This window comes from Citrus clementina, unplaced genomic scaffold (assembly GCF_000493195.1).
Source record: "Citrus clementina cultivar Clemenules unplaced genomic scaffold, Citrus_clementina_v1.0 scaffold_3, whole genome shotgun sequence".
NCBI lineage: Eukaryota > Viridiplantae > Streptophyta > Magnoliopsida > Sapindales > Rutaceae > Citrus > Citrus x clementina.
Genome location: NW_006262339.1, coordinates 44,338,593 through 44,360,137, shown reverse-complemented (window position 1 = coordinate 44,360,137; position 21,545 = coordinate 44,338,593). Strand labels below are relative to the sequence as shown.

At 31.2% G+C, this 21,545-nt stretch overlaps 4 protein-coding genes and 1 non-coding gene across 5 annotated transcripts; all 5 read right to left on the bottom strand.

The window, feature by feature from the left end:
* Positions 1-3,955: 3,955 nt before the first annotated feature.
* On the bottom strand, positions 3,956-4,116 carry LOC112100622. The gene has a single exon (XR_002906989.1). It is a non-coding gene; the product is annotated as a U1 spliceosomal RNA (small nuclear RNA).
* Positions 4,117-4,610: 494 nt separating this feature from the next.
* On the bottom strand, positions 4,611-8,908 carry LOC18047176 (F-box/kelch-repeat protein SKIP30). The gene is made up of 2 exons (XM_006443975.2): positions 8,436-8,908; positions 4,611-6,030 (listed from the first exon to the last, which is right to left on the bottom strand). Exon 2 carries the CDS (start codon positions 5,947-5,949, stop codon positions 4,912-4,914), a length of 1,038 nt encoding a protein of 345 aa, XP_006444038.1. The 5' UTR covers positions 5,950-6,030; positions 8,436-8,908; the 3' UTR covers positions 4,611-4,911.
* A 4,121-nt stretch (positions 8,909-13,029) lies between these two features.
* Positions 13,030-13,854, bottom strand: LOC18047175 (non-specific lipid-transfer protein-like protein At2g13820). Its single transcript, XM_024189305.1, has 2 exons — positions 13,367-13,854; positions 13,030-13,265 (listed from the first exon to the last, which is right to left on the bottom strand). Exons 1-2 carry the CDS (start codon positions 13,692-13,694, stop codon positions 13,114-13,116), a joined length of 480 nt encoding a protein of 159 aa, XP_024045073.1. The 5' UTR covers positions 13,695-13,854; the 3' UTR covers positions 13,030-13,113.
* Positions 13,855-15,851: 1,997 nt separating this feature from the next.
* Positions 15,852-16,626, bottom strand: LOC112100344 (non-specific lipid-transfer protein-like protein At2g13820). The gene is made up of 3 exons (XM_024189552.1): positions 16,308-16,626; positions 16,101-16,202; positions 15,852-15,982 (listed from the first exon to the last, which is right to left on the bottom strand). The coding sequence occupies exons 1-3, from the start codon at positions 16,624-16,626 to the stop codon at positions 15,852-15,854; spliced, it is 552 nt and encodes a 183-aa protein (XP_024045320.1).
* Positions 16,627-20,290: 3,664 nt separating this feature from the next.
* Positions 20,291-21,092, bottom strand: LOC18047174 (non-specific lipid-transfer protein-like protein At2g13820). The gene is made up of 3 exons (XM_006443973.2): positions 20,774-21,092; positions 20,544-20,669; positions 20,291-20,418 (listed from the first exon to the last, which is right to left on the bottom strand). Exons 1-3 carry the CDS (start codon positions 21,090-21,092, stop codon positions 20,291-20,293), a joined length of 573 nt encoding a protein of 190 aa, XP_006444036.1.
* Positions 21,093-21,545: the final 453 nt, after the last annotated feature.

Here is a 21,545-nt window from a genome sequence, read left to right as displayed (position 1 = left end):
AATTCTATGATGCCGTGATTAAAATTATAGTATGAATGTCGTGATGAATATAAATTTTGTAAATTGTACATAAAATTAGTAAATAAAAATAAAATAAGTAAATTAGTGTTCTAAATATGCAAAGATAAATACTTGTAAAAATAACATAAAACTTGTAAATCAACATTAAAGTTTAATTTTAAAAGATATTTTATTTATTTAATTCATTTAAGCAAAGAAAAAAATTTATTTATCGATAAAAAAAATTCATCAATCAAGAACAAAAAAAAAAAATTGCATTGAAAACAATTGGGAATAAATTTTGTTAAATTGGCTTAATCATAAATTCTATATTCATTTTAGGACATTTATAAACTTTTTTTTTTAATTTTCTATCATAATATTTGTTTACTTTATAAGTTAATTAAGCATGACTACTTTTCTTTTATGTGGATCAAGGCAAAACAAAATAAAAAGACATTCTTATATTACTAGATATATATGAAATATTAATAAAATTGGATCCAAATTTTAATTTTGTACATATTTCATGCAATTTCAAACTTTAATTCTTACTTATACTAAAAAATCATTTGGGGTTGCTGTCGAGGAGGTTTAGAAATATGCTAAATCACTTATCTTACAAATAATTTTGAAAAATATAAAAAAAAAATCAAATTTTGATTTTGAGAATACGTTGTATCCTTAATAAAATTTAACACATATCATCACATGTATTAGATACACCCAAAATTATTATTATTTAATTTAGAAATAAAAACAGTAAATATATATAATAATCATTATAATGAATTTTTATTTTACATTTGCAAGTTTTTATTTTTTTAATAATTGTTATAATATTTACTTGTTTTACATTTCATTTATAAGTCTCTTATTTCATTTATTTAATATATATGTTATTTCATACTTAATTTTGATTTACAAGATTTATATCATATTGGTAAGTTTGTGTTTTGTTTACCAATAATGCATCATTTTATCACTTTTATGTTTATTTATTTATTTTAACTTCTATTACAAGTCGGATGTTTTATTTACTTAATTTATCTTTTATTTTACACTTAATATAGATTTACAAGTTTTATATTACGTTTGTAAATTTATGTTTTATTTACCAATAATACATCATTTTACTGGTCCTATGTTAATTTACTTATTTTGCATTCTATTTACAGGTCTTATGTTTTATTTTACACTTAATGTTGATTTACAAGTTTTATGTTATATTGATAGGTTTTTGTTTTATTTACCAAGAATGTATCAATTTACCACTCATATGTTAATTTACTTATTTAACTTTTCATTTACAAGTCTTATGTTTCATTTACATCATTTATATTTTATTTTACAATTAATGTTGATTTGTAAGTTTTATATTACAAGATTTTTATTTTAATTACCAATAATACATTAATTTGACACTCATATGTTTTACTTATTTTACCTTCTATTTACGAGTCTTATATTTTATTTTACAATTTTTATGTTACATCTATTAAGTTTTTATTTTATTTACTAATAATACACTAATTTATCACTACTATATTAATTAATTTATTTTACTTTCTATTTACAAATCTCATGTTACATAATTTGTTTTACGGGTTCCTCTATGATGCTGTAAAAAATTTATAGCATCAATAATGTATTAATTGTGAACCGTTAGATTTAATCAATGGTGTACAATATTTGTACTAAAAAAATAATTTAAAAATAATAGTAAACAATTTGTTAACCTTTCAAGTGGGTGGAGAATTTTTGTAAAATAATTGTGACCACCCTTAGAGTTTGAAATAATTTCACTTAAATAGTATATTTTATTTAAAATTACTTTTCAGCCCTCCTTTAAATTTGTAATATGATAATATTTTTTAAATAAATCTTCCAAAATCAATTACCATTAAATATAAAATATAATATCAAGTAGGTTATTTAACACAAAGTCTTATAATAATTTGTATTGTATGAATTTAATTACAAACCATTAATACCTAAACAATAATAATAATAGAAGGCATTTCAATAAACTATTTTATATTTAATAATACTATATGAGTCACAACAAATGAGAAATATTTTATTCACCAACTATTATTGAAAAATATATATGTCTATATAACTATAGAGTGAGAAATATTTTGATTTAATTTTTTAACAAAAAATTAAACTATTTGTTTCATGCAATTCAATGGTGGAGGATATAACATTATGAAATGTTGCTTTGACTTTCAATATCAACCATTAGATTATGATATATTAGTAGCTCAAATATTGTGTCAAAATTTGAAGTTAAAGTATCCCAAACCATATCTTTATAATGGAAATATAAAAAAATGCAATGATTTTTTTCCTCATTTTGTCCATTAAATATTATTTGATGTGATATTTTATTTATTGTCACTATTAATTATCATAATAAAAGTAATGACTCTTCGTAACATAAAAATTTTATAATTACTATCAAAGAATAACAATAAAATAATCTTTCATGATTCATAAACTAAAGTTAATTAGGAATATGTGTTAAATTTAACTTTTATGAAATTAATAAAGTGACATTTGAAAATAAAATGAAAACAAGCTTGTGAAAGTTAAATTTTATAAGGCTCAAATAATTTTCTACCATGTCAACAAAAATCTAAAAATATAAATAATTTTCTTTCACTTTTTTTTCCCACTTAAATATTATCGGAGGCAATATTTTATTTATTGTCACTATTAACTATCATAACAAAAGTAATGACTCTTCATAACATAAAATTTTATAATTACAATCTAAGGATATCAATAAAATAATCTTTCATAATTCATAAACTAAAACTCATTAGGAATATATATTCGATTTAACTTTTATGAAATTAACAAAGTGATATTTGAAAACAAAATGAAAATATATAAGCTTATAAAACTTAAAACTTAAAACTCCCACCATGTAAGGATATTAACTGTAAGATAATTATAAAGTACAAAAAATAAGTGTGTTAAATGGGTGTTAAAAAATAAGTATGTTAAATGAGTGTTAAAAATGATACATACTTCATGATCAATTATACATTGGCCCTTAATATTATATAAAATAATGAGTATTTTAATATACAATATTAAATTTTATTAAAACATGTGTGATCAAGTAATTTTTATATTACAAGCAATCTCAACAATGAGTTTATTGATGTAACTATGACATTTACTTAACTATATGTACTTAGTTGTGTTATTTATTAGTGTTATATCATATATAAATTTTGCAATTGCAACTTATTTATTTGATTTGTGTTAAATAACCTACCATTATATTTTATACTTAATGGTAATAAATTTTGGAAGATTTATTTAAAAAAAATTATCACATGTCAAATTAAAAAGGGGATTGAAAAATAATTTTAAATAAAATATGCTATTTAAGTGAAATTGTTTAAAACTCTAAGGGTGGTCATATTTATTTTACAAACTTCTCCACCCCTTACACATTTGTTAACGTTTACCATTATTTTTACCTAAAAATATTATGTACCATTGATTAAATCCAATGGTGTACAATTAAAAATATTATTGATGCTGTAAAAAAATTATAGCATCGTAGAGGAACCCTAAAATTAAATAGTAGTTTAATAATAGATGATATCTCGCAAATGTTAATTTGACCGGCCCGGCAATTGTGGTATATTAACGATGAGGCAGTTACAAGATTTACATATCTATTTATTTTACTTTACAAATCTCATGTTACATAATTTATTTTACACTTAATGTTATTTGTTTTACACTCGGTGTTAAATTTACATTCCAATATTTTACTGAATAAGCCTTTAACCACATAATTTTATTTCCCAAACAACACCTGCTATTAAATTTTGAACTTGCCGCAGCCCCGACTGCCGCAAAATATGACGTAAGGGATATACCTATTTTATTTTTCCCAACGACCAACTTAATTTTCACTTAAGTTTACGAGGGGGCCGCGCGAACGCAGGCCCCCACTGCCACAAATTATGACGTAGGCTCTGCCTCTTGGGCAGACCTTAAGCGGGTGCACCTCCCAAGTGCAATGGAGGCCACCAACTTAGGCCATGGGCCTTCATGATCACCCATTGACCCCGTCCAGGTAAGTATGTTTGCAAGGAGCTCAGCTTCGATTGCTTATACTCGCGGATCTCTGCTTCGCTTTCTCATCTTTCCCATGTGGGATTATATTATAACCATTGCACACAACACTTCAAGCCATTCCGGGTGTGATTTTACGCCATGCGACTAAAGAAACGGAGTTAAATCTCAAAAAACGAAAATAAACATTTAAGACCAGCACAAATTGAATATTGATTCTACTTCCTAGGGAATTATTTTCCAGGATATGATTAATAGCTTAAAAAGATGATGCAGAACTACTAGTAGAAGCCGTCTTTACGCCAGTTATGAAGAAATTGTTAAGATGTATTCCTCTGTAGATAACAAAATTGCTGGCATTATTTACAATGTTCTATATGTCAATTTTGCTGATCGCCAATTACTAAAATTATCAAGAGCCCTCACTGACGTACTTGTGAATAATAATTCTCTCAAAAGATTGTGTATGCAGCGAATCAAATGAATAAATTATAAACTAGAGATAAAATAAATTGTTATTCTCTGTTCAAATACTCCATAAAGCAAAAATAATACTTTTCATCCATGCTGCTACTACATATTTCATGTACCACCCGTTGTTTCCAGTCAAACTGATCAAAAGCTTTCTCTTCTAAACAAGAGGTTACGTCAATAAACTCCTAAAAATCGAAGTGAAAACATGGGTAAAGATTATGGCTTACAAGCAAAACAGGGTAGCCAGAAAAGATGTTCGGAGAGAGAAGAGAGGTGACCAACAAAAAGTACACTTTTCACAATAAAGCAGGAGTTAGCATAAATAGATGCCTAAATTCTTAGCTGCGTACACCCAAGAATTGTTCCACGACACCGTGTCATTGGAGAGACCTGACGCCAAGTTGGTCTCTCAGCCCCAACAGTCAAGACATCAACATCAGACATCGGTTTGATATCCCAATTCCACCTATCAGGGCCAATTACCCCTCCAATTACATAAATGTCATCACCCATACCAATCATTGCAAATCCAATTCTCCTCCGAAACTCAGATGCCGAAGCCACAACCTTCCTCACATCCCTGTGTTGTTTGATAATAAGTCCATGACTCATCAAGTAGACAGAATCATGAACAATGGCCATTGGACCCTGGAGCCAACCATAATCTTCAACTGTCCACCCAAGACCCATATGATCTAACACTTGTACGGTTGACAGCCCTTTGTGCAAGACATGCACCTTTCCTCCAATAACCACTCCTGTGCATGCTGAATTATGAGTGCGATGGAGATCAGGAATTGGGACCCAGACATCCTTCTCAGGATCATACATTTCTGCTTGAGAAATTGACTTCCGGCAACTGGTGAAACCACCTGCGACAACAATTTTTTCCTTCAATGCGCAGCATGCAAACATAGCACGAGGCACAAGCATGGATGCACGTGGAGACCACTGACGTGTTACCGGGTCATATGACCAGACCTCATTGGTAGCGAAGCTTCCATCTTGGTCCCCAGTCAATGGGTCAACAGCATCACTGCCACCACCAAGTACAAACAGTTTTCCAGCAGTGGAGACAACACCAAAGTGAGCAAGGTGCCTAATTTTTGAGGGAAGAACAGGAAGAGTAATCCAAAGGTCTCTGAGAGGGTCATAAAGCTGCCATAAATTCTCAGGATCAAAAGCACACACGCATAGTAAATTCTCTGATGAACCAACCTCCTGTCGGGCTTTAAACAGCTCAGGGCTACGAATAGCAGCTCTCCAGGAACGAGAAACAAGCTCCAACTTAGGATGTAGGAAGAAGGGAACCCGAGCAAGGCACCTGAGGGCAACAGCGTCCGGGAGACCTTCGATCAGTTCAGACATACTAACCACAGTTTCATCCGTTTTGTATGATCCTTTGCCGGTGAATTGCTACAGACTGATGATAGGCTTCACAACCACAACCTGAAACATCAAAATAGATACATATATATGAGCGCCAATTAATGTTCCCAGAAAAAATCATAATTGATTTTCTGGTGTACTTGCATCTTGGCGGAAATGCAATCACAGCATTTCTCAGCATAGCATAAGCAAAATCTGAGAGAGATAAATCATCCTTCAAATATAGAAAGTAAAAACCCCAACTCATAAACACCCACACAAAAAAAAAAAAAAAAAGAGTTAAAATCAAGAACAAAATGGACTTCTTTAATTTCCTGATGCCAACTAATTTTCAACACAATAACTTAAATCAAATTTGAAAGCTATAAGATTTTGTAATTTTTGGATAAACAGCTTAGATGTAAATAATCCTTCAAACTATTTCAAAAGAAATTGAAAGTCCAGCTCTTCTGATACAGTTTGGTGATAAAATAAAGATCATGAGGCAGACTGCATCTAAACATGTGAGGATAAAGGAAGCCAATACAATTCTGTAGAGAAACCTAGTTCAACCAGTTTCAATCATGATGAACAACCTCATCGATAATTTTCTGGTGCATCATATGACCAATATGATCGCATATGATAAGAAATAAGCATCAAATTTCTCAGAATCTAGTTTTCTTCTTTAAGAATCAAACTTCAGGTTGATTCTTAATCCTCCTAGTAGCAAACTAAATGAAGTTAACCATTGCCGACTTAATAAAATTTAGAACACGGAAAACACATGCAACAGTTGTGTTTGCATAAAGAATGAAACCTGACACTTCTGCCTCTTCTTCGATCTAGAATTCCCAGATATGGTATTCCAATATACTGACAATGATATGACCAAATTCAGACTATGTACCTTCGAAATGGAAGTGGGTACAGCTTCTTCTTTTTTTCTTAAAAAAACTCTTAACAAAACACAAACCAAAAATAATCCCTAACTCAAAAATTCAATACTTCCAACCTCACAATCAATTTCACATCGAACAGAATCCAATGTTCTTACGCATCAAAATTTGATCAGACCTACCAGCTATCATTATGATCCCACTTTATGAACATGAAACTATTGCACCCCACCGTTCTCGACAAGCTAATTGCAAACCATAACCGTTCAACCATAAAAAGAATCTAGCAAGCATTCGATTCATTTTTAAGCATCAACACCATGTTTGCTCAGGATCACTTCACTACTTGAAATTTCAGGAAGCACATGTCTCTAAATCTATCCAGTCTTTTATCAAGATGACAATTAAAAGAGTTCATTTCAAAACTATCAAGCATATTGAATCCAAACAATGGAGGGGAAAAAGAGTGTCGGACAAAATGGAAGGAAAAATGAAAATTGTAAGACAAAGAGCAGCCTAATAAAAGTATATATTCAGAATCAAAATGAAATGCCAATTCATCTAGTTCAACAAAAATGTTGAAATGGAAATTTTTTTCCTTATCTTCTACTCTCTGGTTAAAGAAAACAAGAATTCTCTACACTTAACATTGCTGACTTCTAAATTCTCAAGCATTTGTATCGGGTTAGGCACCTGAATTTTAAGTAAATCATAACCTGCACATATCATACGGTATAGTTTAGAATGGAAAAATACTGAACTAATAACCTATCCATTTCATGTTGCGAAAAGTCTTTCCAGCCTATTTATAGCTTAGAACTGGCACCTCATTACTCGCACACCTCCTGAAATTGAACACCTTACATGCTACCAAGATTTTCCCCAGCATTCAACAAAGTTATACAAATCCAAAAACTCTAATTAAACGCAAACTCCTGCCCACCAAAACAAATAAATACCACCAAAAGATATCAAAATGCTCATTACCAGGCAAGGATTAAAACAAAGACAATGAAAACCCCATCGAAAGTCCCAATTTACAAAACAAACTGCAAAACCCTCCATACTAACCTGAATTCACAAAACCTAATGCAGACAACAGTAATAAGAAAAAAAATGGTGTATTTCCACATGCAACTTTGTCATAGAAAATTTTGAAATCCAAAAGGGACAATATGCGGTATTACACTTCAGCAAACACATACATGTACTTCAGCAAACACACATACATGTAAGATTATCAAGAACTTTAAGAAATGCACACATGTACGGAGATAAGGATGCATAAGATGATTTCTATTTTAAAGAAAAAAAAAAACTCAAAACTCAAGAAAGCAAAAGAAAACAACCGCCCCCACCACTGACACAGGATCAACGCCTAACCCAAAAAACCAATTTCACAATCACAACATCACAAACCGATTGATAACGAATTCAAAACTTAAGCCCTAAAACAAATTAAGCAACCCCAAAGAAAGAAACAAAAATTCAACAACTTTGACATAAAATTCACTTCTCAACGCAAGAATTCAGAGCAAATTGGCTAAAATATGCTAAAATTACAAGCGAAATTCAACGTAAATATACCTGAAGACGAAACCCAGTTGAACGGTGAGAGACACGAGACTTGGGATTGTGTTATTAATATTTTATTTTTTCCTCGAGGGGGAGAGAGAGAGAGAGAGATTGCGCTGCGAAAGTGTATAACAGCTAAGATATTAAAAGAACAAAACGATGAGTTTTAAAGAAAATAAAAATGAAGGTTTCTGTTTTGGTTTTGTGGGTGTATATGACCAACTAATGAGAATGTGGTTTGATTTGATTTGATAAAAAAGATTTATGAAAGAAGCGTTACAAGTGTTATAAAATTATTAAGCTGAGCTATTTCTTCTGCTTTGTCCTTTAACCTAAAACCATCGCAACACAATCAAAACAGATAAAAGGATGGGCATGGTGGGGATATTCCAATTGCCTACCGCCCAGTCGTCTCGTTTCGCTTCACCTGCTGCAATGGCATTTTCGTTAATTCCGTTTTTGTGTATGCTTCATGGTTCATTCTTGTCCGGCACGTTCTTTGCACGTGGTTTTAACTTGGGGTAATTTGATCTCCTTTTTTTATACGTTGGGATGATGTCATTTCTGTAATTTGACTTGACTGGAAAATCATCATCATCATCATCATCATCATCATCATCACCACCATGCCTCGGTCGGCCTGGTTCAAGACCGCAGCAACACGCCAACACGCAAGTTCAAAAGCCATCAATTCTTGTATGGATCAGGATCCGGTGAAATTGAGGCTGGCCTGGTTAAAAGGTACAGCAGTAATTGTTTTTAGTTTAGAAGTTATATTGTTTTGAATTTTTATGATAAAAAATAATTTTATCAAAATTATTATAATTATAATCTTTTTATTTTTTATAATAATTTTATTAAAATTATTATTTAAATTTAAATTTATTATATATTATTAATTTTTGTTTCATAATTATAATTTTTTTTACTGCAATTATAGATTAAATTAACAAAAAATTGTTTATTGTTTTAATTTTTTTAAAAATAAAATATTTCAATTCCAAACAAGATCTAAGCTGCGGTTGGTTTCTTTCATAGCTACTAACTTAAAACAATCAACATAAATTTGTTTATTGCTTTAATTTTTTTTAAAAATAGTTTACGATAAATTTACAACTTGTATAGCATTTTGTTTTCACTTTTATTTATTTATTTATTTTATAAATAAATAGTCCCAAAAAATTTATCATTATTTTATCATGATTTTGTTCATTTAGCATTGTTCAAAAGATTAATAAATTTTTTGAATTTACATCAGAAATAGTTCTTAAAATTGATATACTGTTATTTAAAAAAAAAATCCCCACACTGTCGCACACAGGGGAGTGGGAAGAAAAATGATCTAATTACCGCTAGACTTTTAGGTAGGGATGGCAAAAATTCCCACGGGGACGGGTACCCTCAGGGATTTTTCCCATTCGGGGAGGGTATGGGGATAATTTCATACCCAATTTCTTATTCGGGGAGGGGACGGGGATGAGGTGAAATCCCCATCCCCTACCCATTTCCCCATTTTAATTTTTAATTTAATTTTAATTTTTTAAAATTACTAGTAAATAAATTATAAAATTTAAATTATAAAATTATAAATATTGGTAAAAATAAAAAATATCAAAATATTTATATTATTAAACTTTTAGGCCTAATTAGCTAATTAAAGTTCTAAATTTTTATTTAGGACATTAAAAAGACCGAGTAGATTCTATTAGCCAAACATTTTTTTTAATTTTGATATTCTTTAAATATTTTAAACTTAAATCTATTTTTTATTTAATTTTAGATGTTATAATTGCCCACAGCGAATCACAATTTTAATATCTAATCTAATCTAATCTAATATTTACTTTTGATTTGCTCCGATTTAACTATTGTGTTGTAAAAGGAATAGTCCACATTTATAAAGTGCCCACGCCACCATTGAAAAAGTTAATTTTGAATCTAAATTCGATTTTATTTGTAACAATTTTGTATTAGACTATTAATTTGTTCATGATAGTTTGTAAAATAAGTTTGTATCCCTTGCATGTTGCGTTACTTACTAATTTAATGTATGTGACTTTTGTAATAGATATTAATGTAAGATATATTTCAAACTTTACTTTTATTTGAATTTTTTATTTTAATATGATTAACTCAAAATCGAAAAAAAAATGTATTAGTTATTCGGGGATCGGGGACCCTCGGGGATCCCCTGTTATTATTCGGGGAGGGGATGAGAATTCTCTCAAGTAATTCTGACGGGGACGGGGAGGGGATGGGGACATACGTAAAATATCGGGGATGGGTACAGGGAGATCGGTCCCCTCCCCTCCCCTCCCCATTGCCATCCCTACTTTTAGGTGGCGTGATAAGATAAATTAGGAAATTTATGAGAGCACGCAAAAGAATTTAATATATAGAATAGAGAAGGCTTACTAGGCTTAGGCTGCGGATGGAAATTGTACTAGAAGTTCTAGAACAGAATCTACTGGTTCCAAGTGAAATCAACGCGATCATGTCGGCTAGAGTTGACAAAACGGGTCATCAGGTCGTGTTCGTGTCGTGTCAAATTTAGGTCGACTCAAATCCGACCCATTTAATAATCGTGTCAAAATATTGAGACCTAAACCCGACACGGAAAAATAATCGGGTTACCCAATAACCCGTTTAATATCTATATATTGAACAAAAGTTACATCAAATATTTACACACTATCATACATACGTATATACATAAATAAATAAATACATACATACATACATAATTTATCGATATTATAAAATATACATATCTACCAATATATTACACATGTACACTATTGAGGTTTTAATTATATATATATATATATATAATATTATCTATCAATATTATAAAATATACATGTCTATCAATTTTTAGACATTTACACTATTGAAGCTCTAAATGTATGTAAAATTTTATAAATAAAACATTATGTTTATATTCACACTTTTAAAGAATAAAAAAAAGAAAATCATCTCTAATATTTGAGTTTTAATTATAAGAATATGTAAATTATTTTAAAATAAAAAATATAATCGGGTCATTGATCGGGTAAATGGGTCAAGAATTTTAACCCAAACCCGACACGGAAAAAAATCGTGTTGACCCGGACCCGACCCATTTAATAATCGTATTAAATTTGACGACCCATACCCATTTATTTATATTGTGTTCGTGTCGGGTAATCGGGCCGTGTCAAATTTTGCCAGCTCTAATGTCGGCTACAATTGTGGGAAAATTTTTGAATTTTCATATCAATTTTGTCCAGGGACGAAGGCTGAAATTTTTTTTTGGGTGGGCTAAATTTTTTCCAAGTCCAAATATTATTGTGTCTAAGAGTATAAAACTTAATAAAAAATTCATTAATATATAAGAAAATAAATCGTGTCCTAAAAGTAATTTAATTACAATTAAAAATTACTTAAGTTGTGTTCTGTAATACTTTCGAGCATTAAATATATCTGTTATTGAATTTGAATCGATAGTATGTACAATTCTCTTTTATTGTAGATAACCGTACAATATAATATAAACTCATTCCCCATCTTATTTTAAAGTGGTATCTTGATAACCCACTAAACCAGGTCATTTGATTAAGCTCTCTTGGACTCTTCGTTTCTTTCAAGGAAATAAGTATCTCCAATATATAATTTATGAATAATCAATTTAAAAATTTGATTGCTAGAATTCAATGATTTGACCTAATAATAATTTAATCTTGCACAATAAAATTAGAACAAGAACTAAGTAAAGTCTTTACTACCTTACAATTAATAAATATATTGTAAAAGATTAAATAAAAAATAAATTTATTATATATTCTTAACAAATAAAAGATGAATAACTGAAGAAGAAGCAGAGCACGTTAGTACCAAGAACCCAAAAACAAAAAGTGCAGGTTCTGAAAGAATAAAGTAAACACTTTTTTTTTTTTTTTTGTTTATAAGAATGATAAAGTTGCAAATTAATAGAATGATAAATCTACAAATAAAAGTATAGAATAATGACGATTTTGTAAATTTCACAAAATGATATTCTTGTAAATTTTCAAAATTTTGGACGGGCTACAGCCTGTCCTAGCCCACAAGTAGCTACGCCCCTGATTTTGTCCCTTCATAACTCAAAAAGGATCTGCGATTAAGTAGACGGATATACGTAACATAATTAGCTGCAATCATTTTCTTTTTTCTTTTTTTTTTTTGGTTTCGCTTCCATATATCCGAGTCAAAAAACATTTATTTTCTTCTCACGACTGTATCATGTAAAATTGATCAGGATTCTACATTGATTAGTACGATAAATAATTTCTTGAAAAAATTTCTCGTTTCCGTTTCCCTCTCAGATGCATGCGACGTCATGATTTGATTACGCAAATTTTGCTTGGGCTAAAGTCAGTTGCTCGTAATCATTGGTCTTGCCACTCAATCCTCGAGCTTTTTTAATACAATGAATGACCTAGAGTGATAATTTTATTTAAAAAACTATATAAAAAAAAAAACAATACAATCCAAATAATTACTATTCCCCCAATAAATTAACCAAACGTAAATGACTCAGTATCAACCAACCCCACCCAACAAATAATAATAATAGTAATAATAGTAATAAAATAATAATAATAATTGAACCACACTTTATGTGTGCATATACGTAAAAGAGTGACAAAAATAATTAAAGATTCTGAAACGCTTATACGGCGCTGAAAGATGAAGTGTAAGACGCAACAAAGAGCCAAAAGAAGAGTAGAGAAAATGTGAGCTTGGTAGCATTTGATGAGTCCACACGATTGGTCGACGGCACTGTCTTCGATCCATTTCCTGAAGGAGAATTCGGAGAAGCAGCTGCCATTTATAGATAATTAATTAGAAATCATTCAATTAATTATTTAATCGTAAAATTGAAGGGAAGTGTTAATGGGATAAGAATATATTTTGATATATACCATTGCAGCGGCTGACAGGAGGAGTCTGAACATTGCAAGCACTGGGGAGAGCCATGGCTTGAGTCTGATTAACGTTGATGCCAAGTGAAGACGCCGATGATCCACCACCTTTAATAACTTCACATAAGCACTGAGGCTGCGACTTGACAGCGTTGCTCAGCTCCGAACAACACGAAGAAGATGGCCGCGATGAATTCCCTGTTATGTAGTCCAGGCACGGGGACATGCTAATTAGCACGTTGTTGCAGTCTGATGATTGTGCCGCAACGTCTCCTCCACAAAATGCCGCTGCCACAATCACAGCAATCAACACTGTCTGAAGCCTCATCGCAGCTAGCTCCGTTGTTTGGGTGGGTGAAGTGATTTTCTTGCAAACTGTGAAATGGGAAATGTCTCCGTGAATTAATAAGATTGGATTTTGGTTTGTGGGTGGGGAGAATTTACAAAGGTTGAGGCGCACATATAAAGGGCAAAAAAATTAGGAGCAAAAGAGGGGCAGCTGGCTTATATGGGTCACCAACTTCTCCTACTTTATATATAACTATTTCTTCGGTGAGCAACCAAAAAATAAAAAGTTAAAGCTTATGTGTCTCTTTTTACCTTGCGGACCTTTGCTTCGTTCTCATCAAAGAATCTCAAGTGCATACATCAATTTTTGGTATCCGAAGACTTTGTTCATGTATATGTATGCATACGCACCTACTTTCTTTTGAAAATTCTTATTCGAACGGTGTCCTCTTCAAGAATTATCAATTCCTTTCAAGTAGCCAAAGGCCAAGTTGCGAATCACTATCTTCAAAGCTAAGTATGACTATGAGGGTAGTGGTTCAAATTCTTATAAACTCAATCTCCTTCAATTAAGTATGATTGTGTGGAGTTTATCTATAAGTTTTTCTCCCTTACGAAATACAAATAGAGTAGAGATATTTCTCGTCTGTGAGGGTTATTTGTCTGGGTATGTATTTTATAAAATTTAATGTAATAATATAAGTGCGTAATTTGATGTATAATCAGTATTAAAAAAAAAAAACTCATTTCCAGTAAGGTGCATGCTCTAATGGTCTCATGGCATGATAATTGATAAAAATTTTGTAACAAAAGCTAAATATATTGTGATGCCCAATTATTTAAATGGTTTTTTCTTTCCATTTTACTTATGAGTACTAGTTTTTACTTTGCATTTTACTTATTGGTTAATATCAACAAAATATGAATATTCAAATAGTTAAAGTAGCCAATATGTTTATGCAAAAATCAAAGAAATACAAATCAACATAGTATATTGCTTCTAGGAAATAAATTTGAAAGAATTCACACACAATTTATTCTTCACTTAATTTTAATATAGTAATAATCAGTAGTTCTCAATGTATGTTTGATATTTGGTCAAACACCTTGTGCAAGTTATTGCTTGCTATAATACTAAATAATGCGGTAGATAACGTGTTATCTAATGAGTGTATGGTAAATTTTCACAAATTTATCGAAGAAAATTTGTTACACTATTGCTTAGTGCATGTTGGGTGGTCAAAAGGAGCAGTTGAGAGTTTTTTTTTTTTTTTCAACACAATCTCATTTTTTTGGCTATCTCCATATAAAAAAGTAAAAAAAAAAAAAGGACAACAACAACAACGCAAGCAACTTATATAAACATTTTGTTTGTTTTGTTTAGTGTAATTGTTTTTTTAGATTCTGATAGGGATAGGCAGATAAAACTTAAATTAACTTTCTAACTTTTGTCTTCCTACTCAAAATTCGAACTCAGGTAAATAATTAAATAGAATTACTCGAAAGTGACTTAATACCAACCTATTTAAACATAATTTAGTAGAAATAAATTTCTGTATGGGCCAAAATTCATGGACGAGGTCAACGAATTTCTTTTTCCCGCTCATTGAAACCGTCCTAGTGATTGGTTTATTAACGTGGCCGTTGCCCATTGGCCGCCGAAATTTGATCGAAATCTATTAGTGGCCAGCACAAGGGTCCATTTCAACTTTCCAGCAGGTCGAAACTACATCACCGACACAGACTTCTTTTAATTTTTTTTTTTTTTTTACTTTTCGTGACTTATGGTTCATACAACAGTAGACAGCGGGTTCCAGTGTGTAATTTAGGTCAAATTTAGAAATATGCTGTTAAAAATTCATAATATTAAATGTCCAACTTCTCATTTGAACGACTTATAAGCTATGACTTCGAATTATTATCGACCTATTGGTAACTAATTTGAAAATTTTATGGAATTATTAGTATTTTAATAGTGTATAAGGATTAAATTCAAAAAAATCATATTGTGCCAGGATTATGTAAATCTTAAATGAAATGCATAATTATATCACCAATGGAATCTCATTCGGAAATAACAGTACATTCTCTCACAAATGACAAAGAGTACAACTCCAGAGTTACAAGATACAAATGGGTATAATGGCAGCTAGCCAATTAAATATAGAACAAGTTTAAAAAATGTTAAAAGAAAAGCTCAAATTTTGATGGCACTGGAGAAGCAGGATGCCAAGAAAAGAATGAAGACTGTGAAATGAAGTGGCATTGTGATAATGCTTCCGCTGGATGAGCTCCCATCAGCTGTGGGTACTGTTTTAGACCCACTTCCTGCATTTAACAAGAGACGAGTGTTATAGTGGTACATTAGTGCATAACATAAAATCAATTTTGTAATTTTCAATTCCTATTATTGCGTGTGTGGTTTTTTTTTTTTGCCCTTTTGTACCTGAAGGGATGCTTGGCATTGGTGGTGAAGTTGGTGTTTCCTGCATTTCATCTGAAGAATCGGCTGGAGGACTCACCGGAGAACTTGCTGGACCGTTAGCAGCTGATGAAACAGAGCAAATTCAAGTAATTATATCTACATTAATCTCCTCAATTTGTTTTAAGTTAATGCAAATTTAGGAGTAAGTTGAACTTGAGCTTTACTTACTATTACACTGGCTTGCTGGTGGCGTTTGCACATTACAAGCTCCAGGGAGAGCCAGAGCTTGAGATTGGTTAATGGCAATACCCAGCGATGAGCCACCGGAATTGAGCACTGAGCACAAGCACCGTGGCTGTGATTGAACAACGCTAGCGAGCTGCGAGCAGCAAGATGATGATGGCGTTGAAGAATTTCCAGTAATGTAATTCAGGCATGGGGCTAATCCCACGAGCACGGTTGTGCAACCTGATTGAGCTACCGCCCCATGGAAAAGCATTGTCACCAGGACCAGGACTAGACACAATTCAATATGCTTTGGAGCCATTGCTGAGAGTACTAAATAATGCAGGAGAAAATTGTATATCTTCGTATCTAGCTACTCGTATGCTCTTGAGGATGTGCTTTGCTTTACGGGAAGAGAAGGGAATGGATAGTATTTATATGGACCTCTGAAAGGGAAGAGTCAATATTATTTGTTAACTTTGGGTGGCCAACTTTTCCTATAAGTGGTAGTTATCTGGACTAACAGAATTAACAAACTGAATAATCAATATTAATTTTACAAGTATTCAGAGTATTATATATGCATACAGATATTAAATATAGCAGTATTTGCCTTGAAAATCCAATATTTTATGTACAACGACTAGGGTGGGTGAGTTGAAGTTGAGTGGCAAGTTACGCAAAAGAAACACTAATTCTTATAGTGAAGAATTTAGAACAGCTAATTTTGGGTGGCCAAATTCTTACTGAACCTGGGGATTGTTGTAGTATATTGGATTCAAAATCACGAAGTATTCATATGATCATTCTTGTGGAACCAATAAGCATTGCCGTGCACAGAGCAACAAGGCAACAACCAGATAATGAGCAAAGGCTGCTTGGTTCAAGTTTGTCGGAGCTTGGTCATAATTCATTATTTATAGACCTCAATCTTGTCTTCACCTACCATCACCTATAATTTACAGATAATCATTGGTGATAATATAAACTAACAAGCACAGACCCTTCACTTTCATTCAAACTTCGGCTATTATACAAGCCATACTATCAATTCACATAATGGCGACAAGTGTATGGTGAATGTTGGCTGTCCGAAATGGAATACGTGGTATCTGATTAATTGAATTCAAAGGTTTACGGACCAACTTCGGCTCTGCTTGGTGCTGCTGTCTCAAGGATTTGCTTGCTTCTAGTGCAAAGCTACTGAAGTGTTTGATATACACTTTTAACTTTGCTTTTGAAAATTACATTGATTTTACCCCATAGTTATTTGATGTATTTTTATTTTTATTTTTTTGTTCTATTAGCCTTTGTAATTTGCCACTACTGCAAAAGTGATATCATCAAACCCCCTCTGCTTTCACTTGACAACTAATGCTTTCATTTCACAATATTTATGTCTTCAACACCACAACACAACATGAAAATGGCAAGTGAATCCTTCCTATCGGTTTTTGCTTGCCAATGCTTCTTTATTTGTTTATTTATTTTTTTAAGGGTTCCTCTATGATGCTGTAATTTTTTTACAGCATCAATAATGTTTTTAATTGTGTACCATTGGATTTAATCAATGGTACACAATATTTGCAGTAAAAATAAAAATAAAAACAATGGTCAACGGTTAACATGGGTGGAGAATTTTGTAAAATAACTATGACCACCCTTAGAGTTTAAAATAATTTCACTTAAATAACATATTTTATTTAAAATTATTTTTCAATTCTCCTTTAAATTTGAAATGTGATAATCTTTTTTAAATAAATCTTCCAAAATCTATTACCATTAAGTATAAAATATAATGGTAGGTTATTTAACACAAATCAAATAAATAAGTTACAATTGCAAAATTTATATATGATATAATAGTAATAAATAACACAACTAAGTACATATACTTAAGTAAATGTCATAGTTATATCAATAAACTCATTGTTGAGATTGCTTGTAACATAAAAATTACTTGATCACACATGTTTTAATAAAATTTCATATCGTATATTAAAATACTCATTATTTTATATAATATTAAGGGTCATTGTATACTTGATCATGAAGTATGTATTATTTTTAACACCCATTTAACATACTTATTCTCTGAACTTTATATTTATCTTACAATTAATATCCTTACATGGTAGGAATTTTAAGTTTTATAAGCCTATATATTTTCATTTAATTTTCAAATATCATTTTGTTAATTTCATAAAAGTTAAATCTAATATATATTCCTAATGAGCTTTAGTTTATGAATCGTGAAAGATTATTTTATTGATATCCTTTGATTGTAATTATAAAATTTTATGTTATTAAGAATCATTACTTTTGTTATGATAATTAATAGTGACAATAAATAAAATATTGCCTCCAATAATATTTACGTGGGAAAACAAGTGAAAGAAAATCATTTATAGTTTTAGATTTTTATTGACATGGTAGGAAATTATCTCAGCCTTATAAAATTTAACTTTCACAAGCTTGTTTTCATTTTATTTTCAAATGTCACTTTGTTAATTTCATAAAAGTTAAATCTAACACATATTCCTAATTAACTTTAGTTTATGAATCATGAAAGATTATTTTATTGTTATTCTTTGATAGTAATTATAAAATTTTTATGCTACGAAGTGTCATTACTTTTATTATGATAATTAATAGTGACAATAAATAAAATATTACATCAAATAATATTTAATAGACAAAATGAGGAAAAAATCATTGTATGTTTTTATATTCCATTATAAAGATATGGTTTGAGATACTTTAACTTAAAATTTTGGCACAATATTTGAGCCACTAATATCTCATAGTCTAATGGTTGATATTGAAAGTCAAAACAACATTTCATAATGTTATATCCTCCACCATTGAATTGCATGAAATAAATAGTTTAATTTTTTGATAAAAATTTAAATCAAAATATTTCTCACTCTATAGTTATATAGACATATATATATTTTTCAATAATAATTGGTGATAAAATATTTCTCATTTGTTGTGACTCATATAGTTTATTGCAATGCTTTCTATTATCATTATTGTTTAAGTATTAATGATTTGTAATTAAATTCATACAATACAAATTATTACAAGACTTTATGTTAAATAACCTACTTGATATTATATTTTATACTTAATAGTAACTGATTTTGGAATATTTATTTAAAAGAGATTATCATATTACAAATTTAAAGAAGGGGTGAAAAGTAATTTTAAATAAAATATATTATTTAAGTGAAATTGTTTCAAACTCTAAGGGTGGTCACAATTATTTTACAAAAATTATCCACCCACTTGAACGGTTACCATTATTTTTAAATTATTTTTTAGTACAAATATTGTATACCATTGATTAGATCTAATGGTTCACAATTAATACATTATTGATGTTGTAAAACAAATTACAGCATCATAGAGGAACCCTTTTTTTAAACCTATTGATTGCTTCTGTTACTTAGCTTCATTGCATCTTGGTGTGGACTTATCAACTTATATCATCTTAATGTCCAAATTCTGATATGCTAAAGCACATATTTTCCTTTTCCTGTAAAAAAATTTCCCATTACAAATTTCTGGCTATGATTAACAGTAAATCTTTTATTTTTCTCCTCGGTTGATATGTGGCATGAGAATTTAAATTAGAAGTCTTTTCCAGACCGTACAGTTTTGTCTATGCTTGATGAAAGGTGTCATTGTGTAAGTAACAGCACAATATTGTTTGCAGTGTTTCATGATTTGATGTTGTTCTCAATTGTTTATCATTATTCGTTGGTAGTGGTAGATAAACTAATAATATTAAAAATCAACAGAGTGAGCATGAGATCCTCTCATTTATTCATTAAACAATCCAAACAAATAATACATTATACAAATCACAATCCAACAAGCGCAAAAGAGAATAATCTCCAACAGGATTAGGAAAATTATGAGGGGAAAGAATCATTATCAACAATACAACAGGCCATTGGCAATAATCTTTGGCTGAAGACTCAGAAGTTGATAATAGTCGAAGCACGTGATGCGATGAAGATAAGCAAGAGAACAAAATTGAAGGGTGCTCTAACAATGCCTCCATCTGAAGTCCCTCCTGTTGTTGGAACTGTTTTAGACCCATTTCCTGCATTTTCACAAAAGCATTAGCATAATAACCACCATTCTGATATGAAATGGCCCTTAACGTGAAGGCCACTGGAACCTGTCCACTTTTATATTTTGTTATAGAATTTAGTCCGTCCTACCCACCTGAAGGTGCAACTGATGCTGATGGTGTGATATCAGGCTCAGGTGTTTCGCCTGAAGAATCTGTAGGTGAACTTGCAGGGGAACTTGCCGGCGAACTTGCAGGCGAGGTTGCTGGTCCATTGGCAGCTGCTTCGCCAATGCAAATTCAAGTTAGCATCTATTAAGTATCCCTTGTTTATAGTTTGACAGCGTCGATATAAATATGTATAAAATTGAGCAGTCGAACTTACCTTTACACTGGCTAATTGGTGGAGTTTGGACTTGACAAGCACGAGGGAGAGAGAGAGCAAGAGTTTGGTTTATAGTGATGCCTAAAGAAGGAACCCCACCGTTGAGAACAGAGCAGAGACATTGCGGTGATGATTGAACAACACTGCGTAGCTGCGAGCAGCATGAAGGTGATGGATTTGATGAATTTCCTGAAACGTAGTTTAGGCAGGGAGCCAAGCTCGTGAGCGCGCCGGTGCAAACCATCTGACCCTTGGCTCCACCACATAGCATGGCCACGAGGACCAGGACTATACCCATTTCAAGCCCTCTTGAAGCCATTTTCTGTTATTGGAAAAGCAGCCTGTCTGGAATGTTCTGGATGTGAAGAAATATGGGACTTGAGTGTCAAATTCGCTTTGCAAGAGTCAATTGTTTGAGCGAGAAGGGAACGCAATTGAAGTGATTTATATAGGAATTTTGCCGAGAAGTGACAAAGGATTGGTGTATATGGTTGGCCAACTCCTACTGAATTCAGTTTTGTTTATAATATTTTTAATTTATTGAGGAAAATTTTTTTTATAGGCTTCACAAGGATTTAATCTTTGTGCTGTTAAAGTATTGCAATCGACAGTAAGCATAGTTGGGAGGCTATTTCTTTATAAGTATCTTATTAAATGCTCATCGTAGAAAGAAAATCAGCAGTACTACTTCAGTGTTTTCTTTCAGCACCAAGTTAATTTTCTATCAGCGTCCCTAATAGATAATGGATGATCAATGTCAAGGTGATGAAAT